The following is a 19,933-nucleotide window of genomic DNA, read 5'->3' as shown; positions in this document are numbered from 1 at the left end:
TGCCTCCAAAGCCTCTCATCCTTGTATTGGAAAGAGCCGCTCATCTGAAAAGATCCTGTCTCTGCCCTCCTCATGTATGATACCTCTTTGAGTCCTCTTCTTTAGGCTCAAAAACCAACACCCACCACCCTTCCCCACAGACCATGTGCTCCGGTCCTCCATCAACTTGGTGACTTTCCACAGACTTGGTCCAGGATGTCAGTACTGACCAGAAACATTGCTTCAGTAAAATTTAAAGTATTCTGGTAGCATATTTGCAACCTTGGACTTCCGTATTTTACAAGGAGAATGATAATGTGCTTGAGTTTATCTAAGGATATGGAAATATCCATGCACTCACATCTGAGAGAGGAGAAGGAATAGGCTTTCCTCATACTTTTTTCTTCTTGTTTCCCTGCTTTAAGAAATCATTAATTGGTTTCAGATCAATGAACGTTCTGTCAGGGGTAATTTGGCTTAGCCAACAGGACTTGGTCAATTCTATCAGCTTCAGAGAAGTGACCCTAATGTGCCCTTCAATTTAGATGAGAGGATTGTAGAAACTCTCTTTGAGCATGTGAGAACAGCCAGGTGTACAATGTTTTCCTGCTATTAACCCAAAGTTAACAAGGAAAGGACTGAAAGGAGGGCAGAGATTTATTGAGGCACCTAGTAAGGAAGAAAGCAAGAAAAAACCAAAAAAACCCAAATAAATTATTGCAGTACTTTTCAATCTGTTCCTCAGTATCAGCTGTTTTCTGTGTAGCTTGTATTGTGTCACCTTTCCCCGTCACACTGAGGTCACACTTCAGGTACCCCTTGGCTCCTGTCCTAATGTCAGCAGGGTCTGTGAGAAGTGCCCACTTGTCACAAAACTGATGACCTGTAAGAAGGACAAGCTTAAACACTCAAATACAGGACATAAAAACATAGAAGTATTTTCCTCTTCATTCCCAGAAAAGGTACATCAAACAACGTTTGTGCTGTCAGGAGGATTGTGCTGACACTTCTAGAGGGTCCAAAATATTTTGTGATCACAAAGGCAAGCATAGGATTGATCCAGAGCTTGTCAGAAATGAGCTCATTTTTATCAGTGTTTACTGAGATCAGTTACTAAAGACCAGTGGAAGCCTGAGTGAGATTTCAGCAACTGAACTAAGGCTGAGTCTTTATGAGGAAAGGCCACCTCTGTGATGAGAACTGTCTGAAGATCTCAGAACTCTGGCAGCAAAACCCTTGCTGGGTGCTGTGGCCACTGTAATGCTGGCAGACAGCTAAGAAAAGGATGAGAATGGACAGACATCAGAGGAAGAAGAATTAGCACATTCAGCTCCATCTTTCAAGGGGGAAAAGAAAATTCACCCACAACAGCCCTTGCTGTAACCCTGTTTCAACAACCCTGTCAAGAAAGGTCCTAAGATCTCATGTTAAGTCTTTGGAAATCACCTTGGGTGTGTAAAGGAGAGGGAATGCAAGACCACAGTGTAGCACAGATACGAGCTCAAAATCAACCCTCATACAACACCCTCCTGTTCAAGTGTGAGCAGGAGATTTGGGATAGAATTCAGCACTAACACAGCCTGAGGCTGGATGTAGACTGCTCACTCCTCTCTACTGACTCTTACAGCAACCCTGTAACGTACAGGGCTCCTTAGAGCAACCAAGAACTGATATCTGATCCTCTAGATAGGCCATTCCTCTCTACTAATGCTTACAGGAACCCTGCAGAGGGTGGCCCGCGTGACTCTACACTCTTGCTATAACTGTGTGACATCTACAGCAAGTGGCCTAAATATGTTCTTTCCTAAAGACCAAGAGACCGTGTTCCTGAGTAATTATGGAAGAGAAAAAGAGTGGTAGGTGATCTTTTCTTAGCTTCAAATTTCAGAAAGCACTGAACAGCTCTGAAGATGACAGGTCAAGTGGACCCATGGTGACCTCTTTGTCATCTTCTCTCTCCTGTTATGGTCTGCTTCTCCTCTTGTCTTGTGTTCTCCTCACCATTCCTTCCACTCTCCATCCTGGTCTCCCTCCCTCTGCTCCTTCTACCCCAACACAGGTGACAGAGCTTTTGATGCTCTGTAACAAATGAGTGCAGTTAGGTTTTGTAGATCATTCAGCTGCCCACTCTGACCGCTTAAAGAAATGCCATCCTTGAAAAGTGCTGTCCATCAATGGGCAGATTGACAAGGTGTTTTCCAAGAGTTTGGCTTGTACTCTGCTATCCAAATGGGAAAACAACTCTCCCAAAAGCTTTAAGTTGGTGTAAACCACAACCATCTAAGCAGAAAAGCAGCACATCTCCCTCTCCTCTCCTTCCCTGCCTCAAATCTCTCTTAACAGACAAAAAGGGCAGAAAATGCATCACTCACCTGGCTGAATGTACACTGTCCCCAGATCCACTTTAAAGGAGCCTATCAGCACACTCCCAATCAGTTTATTGTGCATAACCTGTCAGAAAAATGCTGATTAAAGAATGTCACTATGGCTCTTCCCATTCAGTCTAAGAAAGAGTATCCAAAGAACACATTTGGTTCAGAAGCAATAAGCAGCAAAATCCAGCACCACCCAAACTGGGGGCACAGTCACAGTAGATACAGCAAGTATTTGAAACACATTCTTTAGCCAACGTTGTGCCATTTTAGGAAACAATATATTTGCATCTGAGTGGAATCACACAGGTGCATCCCAGGTCCCTGGGATATAAAGAACAGGAATTAGATTGATGTTCCTCCAGAACAGGTGCAGTTATATTACTTATCCTGGCAGTTTTAAATAAATCATAATGAATATTAACACATGGGATGTAACTGGTTTCACATTAGGCTGCAGAAATCCTATCACTTTCTGTGCAATAGCTGAATTGCCGTAAGAACTGAGTACACTCGGAGGAGAAAGAATTTAAATGTTTCTTGGCAACATTTTAATGTACACATAAAACCAAGAGACTCAATTCTAATATACCCCCCCAATATTAAATCAGAGAAGCAATATAGATGTAAATTAGATGGCAAGCAGGCCCCAGTGAGTCTGTCTCTGTATTCTTCCTGCCAAGTGATGACTTTAATTTAATTTTAATTTAATTAATAATTTTCAATTGCCATGATTCCCAGACCTGTGTATTTCTGTGTCTTGTTTTCAAATATTTGCATGTGGTTCACTTTACAAGGCAGAGGCTTCTTCTAAGGGAAGATTTGCTCTAGAATTGTATTTCTCAAAAAATGTGTCTCACCTGGTTTCAGAATAGCTTAAAAGGTTGAAACCTATTCCTTGGTTGTGGAAAAGCCACTCACATCCATGCTAAGCAATTGCTGTGAAACTTTCCATCCCTCAGGATTTCCTTCCCTCCCAACACACATATTTCCTCTTTGTTTTTATTCCCCTGATAGATTGCATTCTCCAAAAGCATGTTGCAAGGTAATGAATCTCTGTTTTCAGTAGCATACATGAGCATTGCCCAAGGTTAGTCATTGTTGTTACTGAGCTTTTTCCTAAAGTCATTTTTACTTAGAAGGGCTTTAATGTCTTTGTGTTTCCCCTTCATCAGCTATAAATAAAAAGTTTTCTGAGCCTGATTAAACTGTGCAGATATACAGCAGGTAATAGTTACACATTTTCCCACATCCCCAGTGCAGTCAGAGGACTGGAACTTTCCCCTCCACCACTCAGTATATGGAATCTTTATCCAAAGAATGTGAGATTGGAAAGACTGACCATATCTGAGAAAAAAATAACTATACATCCCCAACTGCATCAGCAGCACACAGGAGTCAGCCATTGTCAGCCTGCAGTAAATTCTGTCCTCTCAGATAAAAGAAGATCAGATATGCAGATAACATGTAATTACGAACTTCATATATTTGAGCTCTGAGTGTGATACAGTGGATTTTAATGGAACTTTAGGATTCTGACTGTCAGTTTACTCCCAGCATTGAAAACCTAGTTGTCCAGTTGTCCGTGTGTAAATGAACACATTTTATTCTGTAGCTGGCAAAAATTACTCTATTAGCAGCTCAGAAAAGAAAGTAGACAGTGCTGTGTCCTGTAGCTCCTGAGCACTGCTTGTTTCTGTCAAGCTCAACCAGCACTGATCTTTTCCAGGTGTACATTATAGAAATCAACAAAGCACTTCAGAAAAAGAGAACTTTTCTATCTAATAAAATAGATGGACTTTTAGAAAAAAAAAAAAAAGTTTATGAAGTGCACAGCTTGTGATATTTCCCAATAATACAAATACAGCACTGTCCAGAGTCTCATGTGATCTTTCATTTCTTAGCAGTTTGCTACGTGTGGTGATGAGTTTCAGACAAGATAATTAACATGGCTCCATAGTTTTGGCCTTCCGAACTGCATGTCATTATCTAACACTCCAAGTCCAAGAGCGTGCATATCTTCCATCAGGGCAGTTCTGAGATTTCACAGAATCATTTAGGTTGGAAAAGATCTTTAAGATGGAGCCCAACCATTAACCCAGTACTGACAAGTTCACCACTAAACCACGTCCCCACCTGCTACATCCGCATGCCTTTTAAATCCCTCCGGGGATGGTGATTCCACCACTTCACTGGGAAGCCTATTCCAATGCCTGTCAACCCTTTCAGTGAAGAAATTTTTCCTAATATCCAGTCTAAATTTCTCCTGGTCCAACTTGAGTCCATTTGTTTTTGTCCTGTCACTTGTTGCCTGGGAGAGGAGACCAACCCACACCTGTCTCTAACCTTGTTTCATTTGTAGAGAGCAATAAGGTCCCCCTATAGTTTAGTTTAGTATATATATAGTATAAGTAGTTTAGTTGCAGTGAGCAATGGAAGCAGCACTGAACTCTTGGAGACCACTCCCCTGCTAACAGCAACCAAACAGTGACACTCCCAGACAGCCCAAGAGCCCTGCTGAGGAAAAGTGTCTGCATTAGTTTAATTAATTTTGTTAGAAACAATTATACCTGAGGAACTGATGTAAACAAGAAGTTTCAACTCAGTCATTTGAATCAAGTGGTAGCTTGAAAATTAGATGGATGAAGACAGTGAGGAGAAGAGAGAGCTAAGCTGAATTTTCTCATTCTACCTTGCAGTTTGCCACACCAGCAATCAGTGTCCCTAAAAATGCAGACTAAATCTTCCTTTTGGGTATGTTCCTTCAAATCTCTGCCAGCTGACTCTCCTCCTTATACTCTCTGCTATCCTCTTTCCTATACTTCATGTTGACTTTCTAGCACTCTTGGTACCTAAAATTAATTTTTTTTAACTATGTGAAGAATCATTTAGAGTTGAAGTGACACAAACAGCAATGACCTTTACTTACTGTGCTAAGCTTTCTCAAGTACTTACAGAGATGTTGATTATTTTGTCAAACAGCAACACCTGAGGTCCAACGAAATCAAACACGAAGTACTGTGGGAAGAGGGAACAGCAGATGAGAATCATCCCTGGGCAGGCAGCCAGAGCTGTCAGCTGCATGGTTCAGCAATTTGTGTTATTGCACAGAGCCCCAGTGAGATGCTGGGGGGAAGTGGTGGATAAAGCGAAACTCTTTCCTCGGCCCTGACATATTTCTGCCCTGGCCCAGGCTTGTTTTCTATTCTATTCCTCGCATGGCTGCACAAGACTTGCTTCACAAATGCCCATGGGCCTCAGTCTGCATCAGAAGGTATTGTCAAAAGGGACAGGAGGCACAAGAAAACCCAAAGGACCTGTTGGTTTGGTGTGGCTTTTTTTGGTATTGTTTGTCATCAATTGGAACAAACATATGTCAAGGAAAGGCTGAAATAATGAAATAGTAGAAAAGAGAGTGGAGGTGTGGGGGTTGCAGTGTAGACAAAGCTATCATCCCAAATGGATAATTTCATAAAACTGCAGTGGCAGTGGGGGTAAGGCAGAATGTGTTGGAGAGGATGGAGAACAGGTTGGACAGACCTTGAGAAGAGAAAGAGCAAACAGATCTAAAATCCAAGGGAGCTATTTCTGGTGCTTTGTCTCCTGAAGAGACCACCCTGCTCAGTTGTGGAAGTGCTGCAAACTTAATTCAACCCCTTATGAGCTACCAAATGGCAGAGTCTACCCAGAACAATTGAAGGTGTCTTCTTTAAGAGAAAGCACCTACTTCATTGTAGAAAGGGGAATTTGTGCCTTCCTTTACTGTTGTTTGCTTCTTCTCATCACCTATCTCGATGATCACCACAGGATCGATGTTGTCGCCCACCAGCTGCCTGGCCTCGATGATGGTGATGGCAATCTGTGGGGCACAAGGACACCATGGACACTCCTGGGCTCATGGAGCCTGCCTGGGGAATTCACAGGCACATAGGGGCTGTCACCCCCTGCTCACCTGGTAGTTCTGGGATTTCATCTCCTCTTCATGAATTCTGGTCACCAGCTTTGCCCTGTTTAAATGACAAAAGAAGTCATTAGACATCTCTAGGCAAGAGCTGGTACTTGGACACACATTGGAAAGACTTCTCAACAGTAAATGAGTATTATTTATGGCAGACAGCTTTGTTGTGAACTGTTAGGCTTGATTTCATCAGAGAGACCATCTCTGTCTTTCTCATATAGTTTTTGATAGGGAAATGTTTTGCATCCACACAAACCAGTGCTACCTTTCATGCACAGCAATGATTTCACTTGTTGACCCCATCAAACCTGACTCCATTCCTCTCCAGTATGAAAAATACAACTACACAAGCTCTTTGCTACAGACATCGCTGTTCCCTTGGCTTGTTTTGTTTAGCAGAGCTCCTTAGCACAGCTGAGACACGTTCAGGATCCATTTCAATCTCTCCCTGCACAGGACAGCATCTGATATCTCTGATATCACTGAGCTGACAAGTACATTCTACTCTGTCATGTGGGAGAGTGGGAGTGAAAGGATCACTGCTGTCAGCAAATAGATTTTCTGTCAGATGTTTTGTTCAAGGGTAATGCCCTTCCCAGGAAGGGTGGAAAAGGTGTTTAGGGGTATGTTAGGTAAGATACATGAAGGAGCACCTTTTTCTATTTGGGCTTAAGGATCCAAAAGCACTGGACAGAGCATCACTGTTTATTAGGTCTTCCTCTACCTCTTCCTGTCTTCCAAGAGTGTCGTGGAGAAAATTTGCAGCTTCATCATGATCACCTGATGAAGAAAACAGACAAGGAAGTAAAACCCACATCTGATTTCTAGTAGCAAGAAGCTCACTTGAAGCAGAGCAGTGAATCTATCATCATGAACTAAATATTTTACTTATTTGGATGTCCCAGGTAGGGATACTCTTGTGGTCTGCATCGAGCAGCATTGATTACAGCAGCAGCTCCCCTCCTGTGCAGAACCATTTGCCATGTCTCTGTGACTGTAGCCACTCTCCTCCCCCTGTGTGCACTCACAACAAGCACCAGCTGACTAAAGCTGCCAGCTTTATTGAGCCAGCCCATCCAGCCATCACAGCCTATGCAGGTTGTGTGGTTATGGTTTCTAAAAGCAGAACTTCCAGAGGAATTACACATTTGTAGTAAATTATCTGCCTGTAAAGTAGAAAAAACCCTCAAAAATGTGCCATCTCTTTTTGGTAAGAGGCAGGCTGAAATTTTTAGCTTACCATATAGAGCAGTATGAACTCACACAATCTGAATGTGAACTTCATGAAACAGTTAATGCAAAAAGAATTAGCTCTCTGTTTATTTGGGAGTGATAAGGAGTTTACTGCCTGTTTTTTCAATGCTAAGCCTGGAGACACAATTCAAATGAGTTCACATGAAATCAGATCTCATATAATCCCCCACAACCTGCTCATCCCTGTTGCAATATTGATTTATGAGGCCTTACCCAATGCATCTTTGTTTGCAATTGTCAGCCCTTTCTCGCCTTTTTTTTTTTTCTTCAGCTTCATGCCAGCAAACAGCCCCTTTCTGAAAAAGTAAAGAAAATTGATCAGTGCAGTATCTTCAAACCTTTTTTTTCATACTGGACTGTAATTTAACTCAAAGAGTTGTTAAGAGGGAGTTTTGATTTCCAAGCAAGATCATTATATTCTGAAGTTCCTTTTATCGACAGCAAACAAGAGAAAGCTCTGACTTTTTGCTTCATCTAATTTAGTTTCTTTTTAAAATTTGGCCATGTACAGGCAAACATAATGTGACAAGAGCCAAAACTTCTGTTCAAACCAAGATGGCAAGACGCAAAGAAAGGAAATCAAAGATAAATTTCCAATCTACTAATTTCCCACATTTGTAGCTCATGCCTGTGACAAGACCAGAGATAAAAGGCAGATTAGAGGATCCAGAACAAAAGCAGTTTTCCAATGAATTGAGATAAAGTCAGTTGTGTAAATACCTTGGGCACAACACCCAGGACACCCATGCTATCAGTGGCACATACACCACATAATTTAGGTAATTCTCACTCCCCTTGATCAGCAAAGCAATGAACAAGCCTGAGCAAGGATTACTCCTCAAGCTGTGTTAGAGATGCCTCTGCCCAGCTTCAGTTCTTCCAAGACAATAAATATGCCAAATGTTTCAGAGGGAGAAATAGTCTATGGTGCTTGAGAATTTTATGCTATTAGCTGTACTGACAAACAAACCAAATGGTGAGAGCCAAACACAAAGGATTTAATACAATAGCAGCATTTTTCAGGTTCTTTTCTGGCCACAAGTATGCAGTGACAAACATTCAGCAAATTTTTTCCCTCTGTCATTAGAGGATTTTTGTTTGCCTCAATCATTGTAGATATAAAAATTTACCTGGAGAAACACAGTCCAACTAGCCAAAACAAGCAGGCAGCTACAAGCTTAGTAAATCTGATAGTGACCAGTGCTCAAACATCTGAAATCATCTGCAAACTCTAGCTGTGGAGGAAAAGATACTGCAAACTAGAAAGAGAAGTTAGTAACGTTTAAAGGTTGTATTCAGAGCAAGCAGATTAAGTTTACTGGCCAGATCAAGAGGAATGTCAGCAGTGCAGGGTACAATAGCAGAAAATGTACAACTTCTTTGTGCTAAAGAATGCTAAAATCTGCTCATCACGAGTGGAAATGTAGTATCCAGACAAAAGCGTGTTTCAAGCAAAGCAAGAGTCAGGGAGTGACTGGAGGAAATGGCCATTAATAAAGCCTGATGTGTTAACTGGGCTGTCTTCCATGATTCTTATGTTTACAAAACACTTGAAACTGCTTAAAGACAGAACTGAAGAAGGTGCCACAGGGTAACAAAAAGAGAACTAGCCAAGGTTTGGATAACTGCATGGTGCCAAGAGCAAAATCCATCTTTGAAGTAAACCAGATTTCAGTCTCAAGTTTGGGCACAAAACAGCATTAGGCTGTATCTGAGCTCTCCTGCACCCTGATCCCAGAGGTTACCCTAGCCAAGAAAACCATGCAGAGATGTGTCCCTCAGCACTGGGGAGGCAGCAAGCACAGGTCACTTGCAAGGCTCAGCCATGGGAACAAAGAGTGTGGGTTTGTTCAGCAAGAGAGCAGGGCAGCGTTCTCTGTACATGGGATTTGCCAGAGAGAATCTTCTCTGTAAGGGTCTAAACTAAGGAAATTAAGTCTTCAGGGAATGGAATGAATCAGTCCCTCACAACAGGCTCCATCACTTTGATATGTAAACCACTTGTCAGCCAGTGTCTGTGTGCACACACTAACATTGTGTACACGGCTAACATCCATACTGCTTAATATAACCAGTTAGGCGTCTTGAAAGTAATCTGTGGATATTCTTTTTGTGGTAGACAGTTTGTTCTCATGACAGGAATAAAAAAATTAAACATTTTTCCAATTTCCACAAAGTGTTTTTCACTGCAGTTTTGACATACATTCAACTAACTGCTGAAAACCCAAAAATTATTCCATGCCTTCTTCCCCAAGATGCTGTAAATTTTAATAAAAGAAAGTTTGGACCTTCTGTGCAGTTATACCAGATTTGATAATGCCCCCAAAGTTATCCATACCTGTCTGTATACCTAAGCCAGGCATAAAACTGCGTGCCACCCCTAGGTAAACCCCAATGGTATCATGAGGAAATGTTTCCCATGTTCCCTACAGGGCCTCCTGACTGTCAACAAGGCATAAACATGGGAAATCAGGAGAGACAGGGGTGCAGAAAAACTCCTTCACCTGTCATGGACCTGTGGGGAGGCTGGAGGTTGTTAGTGTTATAGGTATTACTCACAAACTTCAGCCAAGATTTAACTCCCACATGCTACATGATGCATAAATAGAGGTTTTGCTCCTTCGTGGGTCTTACAAATTAATTTGAGACAGAGTAAAGCAATTTCATGTCCAAAGAAAAGGCAGATGAAAGAATTCTCACAGGATACCAAGAGGTTTCCTGTTTTAAGTGCTTTGATGAGAAGCAATTAAAAATCGGCCATCTCAGCTAATCAAGAATATTTCTGAGTTCAAAGAGGACTGTGGGTGCCAGCTCCTTTCACATGGAGATTGTAAAAAAATCTGAAGTTAGGAGACTTTTTCTTTTCTGCATATGCACAGTAGAATGTGGACCTTACTTTATGACTGTAATTCATTGAGTTTTCCTTGATATAAATAGTAAATAAGAGTGGGACATCAACCATACCACAGCATTTGACTACACTCAGACCATGTTGAATTTAGATCTCTGTAAACATAAGTGTTCATTTCCTGTTATCTGTGCCACAGGTCTAATGGGTGTATGAATTAATTTTCATACCTTGAAAAAAAGACTCACAAATTTCATTCTCTTCTTGTCAAGGTTCATCCATGGCAGTGTCCAGCTTTCAAAAAATTGCTTTCATGCTCTTTCTTTTCATCTAAGCTGTCCCATCATCACAGAGACTTTGTGATCTCTTCTTTTACAGTATAATGTTCTCTTAGATAGCAAATAATTACAATTTTCAGTCTAATTTAAAGGGAAGTTGGCAAAAAAAAATCCACTTCAGAGCTGTCAGCATGACAGTTCAAACGACCTTACTAATATTGAACCTCAGAGTTCCTCCTCATTGTTTAAACTTGGTATTTTCTTCCAGCAAAATCTTTTCAGAAGTCTGTATGCTTGATGAGTTGGTGTAAGAGGAGACTGGCTTCCTGCTGTGGGAATGGTTACAAACCATCCAGAGACAGACACTTGTAGGGTGCAGGTTATCTGCCTCACTCTAGGCACTCACTGTAGGATGCTATAAAACACTTCTCCATCACTTATAAAGTCGGAAGAATAAATTGAGCCTCTAAGCACGGACATGTGTAGCTCAAGAAGGGACCTTCTGTCCCCTTCCACAGAGCCCCTTCTCTGTGCAGTTTTCTAGAACTTGGTCAAGCAAAACCCAGCCTTGGGCTTAGCTACATTAGACCAAGATATTTGTCAAGTTCCATCTTTGTAGCCTTGAGATGCCCCTCCCTTGTGCTGGTGTGTGAGCTGCACTCCTGGTGGGCACAGAGGAAAGAAACCTGGGAGTTTCTGGAAACACAGAGGGCAGACACAGATATGAAGCCTGTTTTATTCAACACAACTCCCTGTGAGACCATCCAGTTCTCAGATGGACAGGCTGAGAGAGCTGCCAGCGTGGTCCTGCCAGCAGAAAGTCCTTATGGGAGCAGCTGCCCTGCTTTTTCCCCCTCAAGTCCCTTCCTCCTTGGAAGCAGCAGTCTCAGCAAACCTTTTGGAACCATCAAAATGATTTAGTTCAGGGATGATCAAAGGTTTGTGCACCTCAGCTCTGAGCCAGCTCCAGTGCCTCAAGATTGTAAGCCATGAGTACAGTGATTGCCTTGGCAAGGAAGTAGAAATTGAAGAAAGAGGAAAAAAGCCTTCTGCCTTCCTACACACAAACATAAAATTTGATAGGTGGAGTTGTATCTTTGCATTTTGTTATTTGCATTAAGATGTCTTGTTGGAGTTTTTATTCAGCTCCTTAAAATTCCACTTCTTTCAATGTAACTTAATTTTCAAGAGTTTTTCAGTAGATCAAACAGTACTGCACTAGGTGAATAATTATCAACACGAGTAGTTCTAATTTCCATGAAATAAACACAAGCAAAAGGAACCTAATTCTCTAAGTTATAAAAATGTTTCTTCTTTTCTTTTCAAATGAAGTAAAAAAGAATCTAAAACTTAGGAATGACTCTTGGTTCATTTTATCATTTCCACAATATACACTAGTCAAGGAAATTATCTCATAACTTATATCCTTTTTTCTAAAGAATAAAATACAATTACAAGACAAAGATGTGATTTCAAAATGAAAAGTCTTATAAATTTAAAACAGTCACATAAGCACAGTTGGTTAATTCAGAACCATTTTTTATTAAGACAGTATGTCATTTGTGATTATAAATGAAGTCCCAGAGAAGAAATTTATTGAACTACATTTAATTATCAAGGAGGGCTGAATAAAATAAATTCTGTGATCTTGGGCATATGGAAAGCAAAAAAAAATCTTAAGGAGTGGTTACTGATGTACTCATTTCATGCCTTCTTTTCTCAGGATTATAGAAGCTAAGGGAAGACTATACCAATTTATTCATTTAATTCACTCTGCTTCCCAGTGCAGGGTTGCTTCGTTCAGTGTGCTGTCAGATCTTTCATCCTGCTTCAGCAAAGAACCTCTCTTTATTCCCAAATCCATTATTTCTGCTGTGGTTCTTTCAAAGCTTGGGGCTTTTACGAGCTGCCTTAACCTGTTTACACTTTTCCTGATTTCCCCCTGGTTCTGCTGTTTTGACAGGTCCAAGGATTTTCAATGGGAAAGCTTCAACTCTTCAAGAAGGTGAATACAGAATCCTGCATGACAAAGTGCAATTGAAATAACAGTGTTGGCACACCCGGAGGTATCAGTTCTGAATCTTGGGGTTTTTCATATCTATGTGACACTCTGACTTTACATGTTTCAGCTCAACTATTAATAGCTCATCAATAAGAAAACAAAATTTCAAGTTGACAATACAGTGGTCAGGATTAGTTACATACTGGCTCTGTGCCTTCGAGAACAGTTTTAACATAGCTATTAAATTCTGCTGTCTTTGTGGATAATTCTGTGTAAAACTTCTTTTTCTTGCACTGCAGCAGTCAAAATGTGAAATCAGCCATTAGAAAGCATAAGAAATTAAATAAAAATGTGACAGGGAACATCTTATGCTACTAAATTAGTGCATTTTGGCTACAGCTTGCTGCTTTGTCTTCCCAACTCAAAGCAAAACTCAGCAATGCAGAGAAAACACCAAAGTGTGATCAAAAGAGGGTCCTGGCAGAGTCTGTTCAGCCTGAGAAAGGGATGATAGCTTGTGTTTTTCATGTTTTTCATCATGCAGTGAGGTAAAAATAATGAAGCATGCCTGAGAAGCACTGAACTGGCAACAAAACACTTGAAGATGGTCCTGGAGTCATCCCTGGTGGCCTCTGAATCAGCAGCTCAGTGTGCAGCATCAGTTAAAAACATCCACACTGTGCTGGGTGTTGTTAGGATGGGTGTCAGAAGGAATGGAGTGAGGTCCAGTTTGCCTCTAAAGCACTCTGAGCCTACACAAGGTCAACACAGGATCACAGAATAAATCAGTTTAATTTCTCACATTCTGTCTGTGGCTTTGGTCTCCACATCTCAAATAAGGCAACAGAGTTAGAGAAGGCACAGAAAAAGGGTGGGAAAAGTCAGTTTATGACAGACTGAAACAGCTGTAACTCTTCATTTGGAGAGGAGATGACTGAGTGGGATGGATGAATAGGATGAAATAGGATGAAATTTTATAAATTTAAACTGGCAAATAGGGTGAAAGCACAGCTGCTTCTTACTCAGTATAACACACAACACTAGAATGAGGAAGCACTTGATGAAACAAGACTGAAAATGCTAAAAGGACTGGATAGGGAGGTATCCACTAACACCCATGAAAAAATTGTTCTGGATGCTAAGGAGAATGGCCCACAGAAAGTGCCCAGGCTCCTGTGCTCTCCCTGAATATCCCCTTCTTTTGCCACTGCTGGAGAAGAGCACCCTGCCAGATGAATATGGGATCTGACCTCATAGGATGTTTCTCCTGTTCTGGTCATTCCCTGATCAAAAATACCAAATCTGTGCATGGCTGGGTCACCTGGCATGGATTTGAATCAGGTATGGGTTCATTATCATGTTTCTGTCTGAAAGATCAAAGTACACAGCACAAGCTTTTTCCAAACTTATATCTAATCCAGCATAAAGCCTGATAGTGAACAAACTAATCCATTCTTGGAGCATTCTTGAGCAGGAAGGTGAATTCATTCCTAATTATCACAGTCTCATGTGATCACCATGTCTTTGAGAGGCACCTGGGTTTACTGTATCGTTTAAACATACCTGAAGGGTTCTTTGGAAGCGAGCCATAAAATAATGAGTGACATGGAAAGATGGATAGAAAAGGAGGCATAAAATAATGAGTGACATGGAAAGATGGATAGAAAAGGAGTGTCTCAGTTTTACTCCCCAGAACTCAAAACCACAGTGCTCAATGACATTATCAGGCAACAAGTTTAAAACAAATGAGGGTGTGAACAAATGAGGTGTTCTCCAGTGAGACACATAAATCACACATTGCAAAGAAGGTTGTTGAATTAGAGAATTCAAAGAGATTTCAGGCACATTTATGGAGTTTGTGGACAGAGGGTCTGATATCCATCCAGCTCATAAACTTTCTTTGCTGAGGGCCGTGCTCATACCTGTTTCACAAACTGTATTTCCAATAATGCACCTTTGGCCCTTCTTGGGAGGCAGAAACTGGTTTGACATGGTTGCTTCCATGTTTTTCAGCATTCTAATTAAAAAAATCACTTCCCTAGATGCAGAAGAAGAAATACCAGCTATACTGATATGGACTCTGAGGAACCTGTAATTTGAACCATTGAATTGTGCACAGTTCTGCCATAAATTATCTAAAACTCCAAACTCTGAGAAGGTTTCAGGAGCTGCAGCACCACAGCACAGTATACCTGCAAACACTGGCCATTTACCCTGGCACATACAGCCAGGTTTCTTCCAAGCCCTGTCCCTTCAGCAGAAAACCAATGACTTATTATTTAGCATCCTTATGCATCATGAGTCATGACAGCAAGGAAGCCACATCCTGAGCAGATGCAAATTAGTGGTCATACTCAACAACTTTTCTCGTGTCAATACACAAGAGCTGGGTAACAGATCTAACTGAATTAGATCTAACTAAATTAAGTTAGCTACTAAATGCTAACACAGGTGTACAAAATAAAGAATGTAGTTATTACATGCAGTGATATCCCTTCTCTTGTTCCTGCACCTCTTAGAGTTCTTTACTCCTCTACAGGGATCTTGAATCCTCACTTGCTGAACTGTAAAGGATTTCCCATGACTTTGTGCAGTTAGAAATTATTAAAGACAGCACAAGACATTATAGACTAGATGCTACCAGAAATAATTATCACACCCCCCAGGAGCAGCTAAACAAGCATTAAAGGACTTGTTGATTTTCTTTTCCCTCAAGAAAAAGCCTTTTAATATAATTAGCTGAATTTAATTTAAATGGAAGATTTCCTGAGAGTATTAGGCATACCTGTGGGCCTGAGGTACCACTGTTGAGGGCTCCATCCTGCTGTTTTTCTTTCAGTCTCTACCTCTTACATAGTGAACGGGCTTTCCGAGCTTATAGAACAAATCAGGTTGGAAAAGACCTCTAAGACCATCAAGTCCAATTATTAAGCTGAGACTGCCAAGTCCACCACTAAGCCATGTCCCTGACTGTCACATCTACATGTCTTTTAAATACCTCCAGGATGGTGACTCAGCCACTTTCCTGGGCTGCCTGTTTCGTTGCTTGATAACGCTTTCAGTGAAGAATTCTTTTGAAATATCCAATCTAAAACCTCCCCAGCCACATTTGAGGCTGTGTCCTCTTGTTCTGTTTGCACTTAAGTTTGCTTCTTGCTGGTAGCAAATGTGGTGCCTGGTTAGTCAATCTGGTAAACACTGAACAAGAACAAAGATTTATCTCAGTGCAAACATTAACTCCTCTTGCTCTGTAAAGATCTGCAGGAGCCAGTGTGTTGTGGAAGCCATGCACTGCTCTTGAACAGCAGCTCCAAGCTAAAAGGACACCAGGTTTATCACACTCACCAAGACACCTTGAAAAGGTTTAGATTTCAGACAGTCTTAGCAACCAGTCTCTGGAAAAATAGGCCTATCTAGAGTATTCTTATATTTGCACTCACTTCTTTTTTAATAAGGACATAATTTCTTTTTGTCTATTTTCTTTTTCCACCCATAGCTTGCCTAACTTCTCTCTATTGCAGCTCAATGTACAAGGCTCTGGCTTGTGACTCCCCGTTCTACTCCTCCAACCTCCCCAGTTCAAAGGCTTAATATCTGTTATTCTTAGTTAATAAACCATTATATTAGTCACAGCTCTTGACTCCAGTCTTGTAAGTACAGCTGCTTCCTTGACATTTCCTCTTGGACATTCTTCACTCCTTACTGAGAACAAATTACAGGCACAAGATCACTTTTGTTCTGCACTTCTCAAAGGCCATTTTCACATCGTTCCTAACTCTGTCTGATGGGAGCTGGCGTTTAAAGAGGACACTATATTACTCTGAGGTGAACATCTCTTTTAAGAACACGTTTGGAATTGAGCATTTGAACCCCAGTAGGAGGATTCATTATTCCCAAAATACATAATTAAGCTCCCTGCAGTGATGAAGTACCCAGAGCATGTGAGGTATAAGTAACTTTGCTGGAGTGAAAAATTGCAGAGAAATGAAACTACAATAGGCAGCTTAACCCAAGCAATCAATCAGGGTCAAAATTCTCTATCCTTTTGTTTCTTTCAGTGGAATTTAGGGAAATGGGTGCCTCTGCAGGTCAGGCTTATTTGCTCTTCTTCTGCTCAAGAAGATTCCAGCCTAGCTGTCCAGAAGCTGCCCTGCCTTCACCAGCATCCATCACACTCTTGTTTGACTTGAGAGATTCATCACAGCTCTGTTCAGAAGAGAAATGGTAATTAAATCAGATATCTCATATGCTCCTATATCTGTAAAAACCATATGCAAAATTCCTTTTTCTCCAATGGAGCAGAAAATTAATGCTTTTTTTTTTATTATTCATTCATCCTTCTGAATTTTGCAATTAGCCCCAAGTTCTTGTGCTGGCTTTTACTGGGGATACTCTTCTTCAATTTCTTTTCTTAATTTTTCTCATCTACTTTGTCTTTCCCAGTTTTGGGTAATAATGTGCCTATGCCACAGGCAGCTACTATCTACTTCCCTTAAAAGGATTAATACCTTTCTCATTAAAAAGCATGAACTATGCTAAGGAAGGAATTGGAACATGGATAAAATCACATAATAGTACACTCAACCCAGGCAGACTGGGCTGACAGCAGAATGGTGTGGTCCCCTGGGACATCCCACACAGCACAGCCATTCCCAAGCACTTTCACAAAAAAAAAAAAGTTTTAAAGCACCCTGCTCCTAGATGAAATCCTAAACATCAGGAGCAGTCAGCGAGCCCTTTAGTGGAGGGGTTGCTCAGTCTGCTAAAATGAAAAATAAAAAAAAATTAAAAAAAAAAAAATCTGTCTTGCAGGGATGAATTGAGAAATGATTCATGACCTGCACAGAATGGTTTCACTACCCTGTCCTAGAAATTGCAACCAAGTGTGCAGAACTGGCAGCTCTGCAGGAAAAAGCTGTCAAGGAGAGAGAGTCTTAGGCACACCAGAGGATGATCAGTTTTGTTCAGCAACATCCTGTTACACAACCAAATTCTGCTTACCTCTCCAGAGAGCTTCTCTGTCAGGCTGCAAGCCCCCTACACCATCCAGGTCTCAAACAGCTTTTTTTCTAACTGGGCAAAGCTTCCCATAAGACCTGAAGCAATCCAATAACATCCCCTTTGCTCAGCTGGACATGGTGGTTCTGCTTTGATGACTCAATTCGCATTTGAATGGCAAAAGCTGAGGTGTCCATTCATCAGCTGCCCTGACCTAATTAATTATTTTTATCTTTTCTTTTCTTTTCTTTTCTTTTCTTTTCTTTTCTTTTCTTTTCTTTTCTTTTCTTTTCTTTTCTTTTCTTTTCTTTTCTTTTCTTTTCTTTTCTTTTCTTTTCTTTTCTTTTCTTTTCTTTTCTTTTCTTTTCTTTTCTTTTCCTTTGTTGAAGGAGAAAGTAGAGAGTAAGTTTGTCTTGACTGCTTAATCTTCTGTAGGAAATGTTTTCGGACTTAAGAAATGTAACAGTTAAGATTCAGTGTGTAAAGAGGTGTAAATCAGCCTTCAGCCCATATGGGATGCCCGCCTTGAGCTGCCAACAGGGCTTTTTTAAGTGGATGTAAACATGTACACTGCTCCTCAGTCCATGTGCCTCCAGACTGGCAAGGCTGACAAGAAATCTCACAGACTGTTTTATAACTGAGTGCTATAACAGCAAGGAAAGGCTGTGAGGGTGGTATCTCCTGTTCTTGTTGCTGTGAAGGACCACGTTCCAGGTGCAACTTCAGCTCATGTTTTCTGAAGTTTATGTTTCCAGAACTGCTGTGCAACAAGTAGGGCAGAAGCAGACTCCATGTGTGTATCCATACATACTGAAATCAAGTCATGTTTCCAGAGCACATAGTACAATGACAGTGCTCTTCCAGGAACTACCCTTTCCATTTATTATTACTCACTAGAAAATCCATGGGTGCCATGTAGAAGCTAGACATTAAATTAGCGAAATCAGACCATGTGATACTTCCTATGTGCATGACTATAGTATTGACAATTCCATTCCTCTCACTCTTTGCTAGTGAAACAAAAAGCTCTTCAAGGCTTTCTCAGAGACTTTGAGAGATTCTCTGAGGCTTTCTGTGAACATACCCTGACCCAAACACAGTGGGGTCCTGGTCTTTGCCTTACATTGTATCAAAGACAGTGAAAAATGTCACCATAATAATCCTGGCGATTGCTGTGGCACAGAGTAAGGGCTGTGAGGGGCACAGTCCCTGTGTTGGGAGAACAGGCTTCAGGGTGGTGGTAGCCAAAAGTGAAACTTTTATCAGCAGGTGATTAACAGCATTCTTTTAAAACTGGTGGAAAACAAGGGAAAACACAGTTTCCAGCTGTGGTGTTCATATGGGAAAGCAGCAGCAAAGAGCCCCACAGGAACCCTGCCTTCACCAGTTGCCCATCACAGACCACAAAACACATCACAAATCACTGCCTGAGGGGGAACACTCTACCAAGCTTTGCCCCTTTTCTCCCCAACCTCAGCAATATTTGTTAAATATTTAAATCATTTTTGTCCCACCATGCTCAGCTTTGTTCAGCTTTGCAGCTCCCACTCTCACCCAGCAGGAACAGCCCTGCACCAGCTGTGAGCCTCAGCCAGGCACCACGGGACAGTAATCCCTCTGCCTGATGCATTGCTCTGTGCCACAGCAACAGAAGGACAGAAAGTGCTGGCATGTTCATTTTATGAATCTGAGGCTGAACAGAAACTCCCTTGTATTTACAGAGTGGGTGTTTCTCTGAGCTGCCTGATAAATCAAGGTGGGGGCTGTGCCCAACACCAAGTTATAGGATGCTTAGGAACTTAGGAGTGTCAAGAAATAGAAAGTTTACATAAGGGGAGGTTTTCAATAGTCAATATGTTAAAAAAGTGACTCAGCCCCTCTCCTGTCATAAAAAGGTAGACCAGACCTGGGCTAAGTCCAGCCTCCAGTGGAAGGCCAGAGATGAGAAGAAAGTCAAGATACAGAGTCTATTTCCAGCCTCGCTCCTGCCATATCAATAAAGTTGTGTAGCTTGGAGTGTTCTCTTCAGTTAATGGATTTAAAAGATTTACCTGTCCCTTGGGAAGAGCATCAGGCTTCAGTGGTTTGAAAAGAGCTCTGATCAAAACCATAGCATTTAGAGAGATGGGCTGGTGTATCTGCAGGCAAAAGTGGTTCCTCCCAACTACTCCAGGCACATGTTTTGTGTTCAGTTTCTTTAATGGGTACAGAATATTGTTCTCAAGCACCTTTGAGACCCTGAGG

General features: G+C 41.3%; 1 protein-coding gene across 1 annotated transcript in view; it reads right to left on the bottom strand.

Moving 5' to 3' along the window:
• FER1L6 (fer-1 like family member 6) overlaps nt 1-15,511 on the bottom strand; it is a 66,314-nt gene extending 50,803 nt beyond the window's left edge. The window contains exons 1-8 of the mRNA XM_058833748.1: nt 15,477-15,511; nt 7,777-7,859; nt 6,963-7,089; nt 6,304-6,358; nt 6,079-6,210; nt 5,307-5,369; nt 2,352-2,430; nt 706-862 (exon numbers count right to left, since the gene is read on the bottom strand). Coding sequence (XP_058689731.1) covers nt 706-862; nt 2,352-2,430; nt 5,307-5,369; nt 6,079-6,210; nt 6,304-6,358; nt 6,963-7,089; nt 7,777-7,859; nt 15,477-15,511 — 731 coding nt within the window. The remainder of the gene's footprint in view (nt 1-705; nt 863-2,351; nt 2,431-5,306; nt 5,370-6,078; nt 6,211-6,303; nt 6,359-6,962; nt 7,090-7,776; nt 7,860-15,476) is intronic.
• Nucleotides 15,512-19,933: the final 4,422 nt, after the last annotated feature.

Source organism: Poecile atricapillus, chromosome 2 (genome assembly GCF_030490865.1).
Source record: "Poecile atricapillus isolate bPoeAtr1 chromosome 2, bPoeAtr1.hap1, whole genome shotgun sequence".
Taxonomy (NCBI): Eukaryota; Metazoa; Chordata; class Aves; order Passeriformes; family Paridae; genus Poecile; species Poecile atricapillus.
The sequence above is the reverse complement of the archived record's forward strand: the minus strand, read 5'-3'. Positions and strand labels throughout refer to the sequence as shown.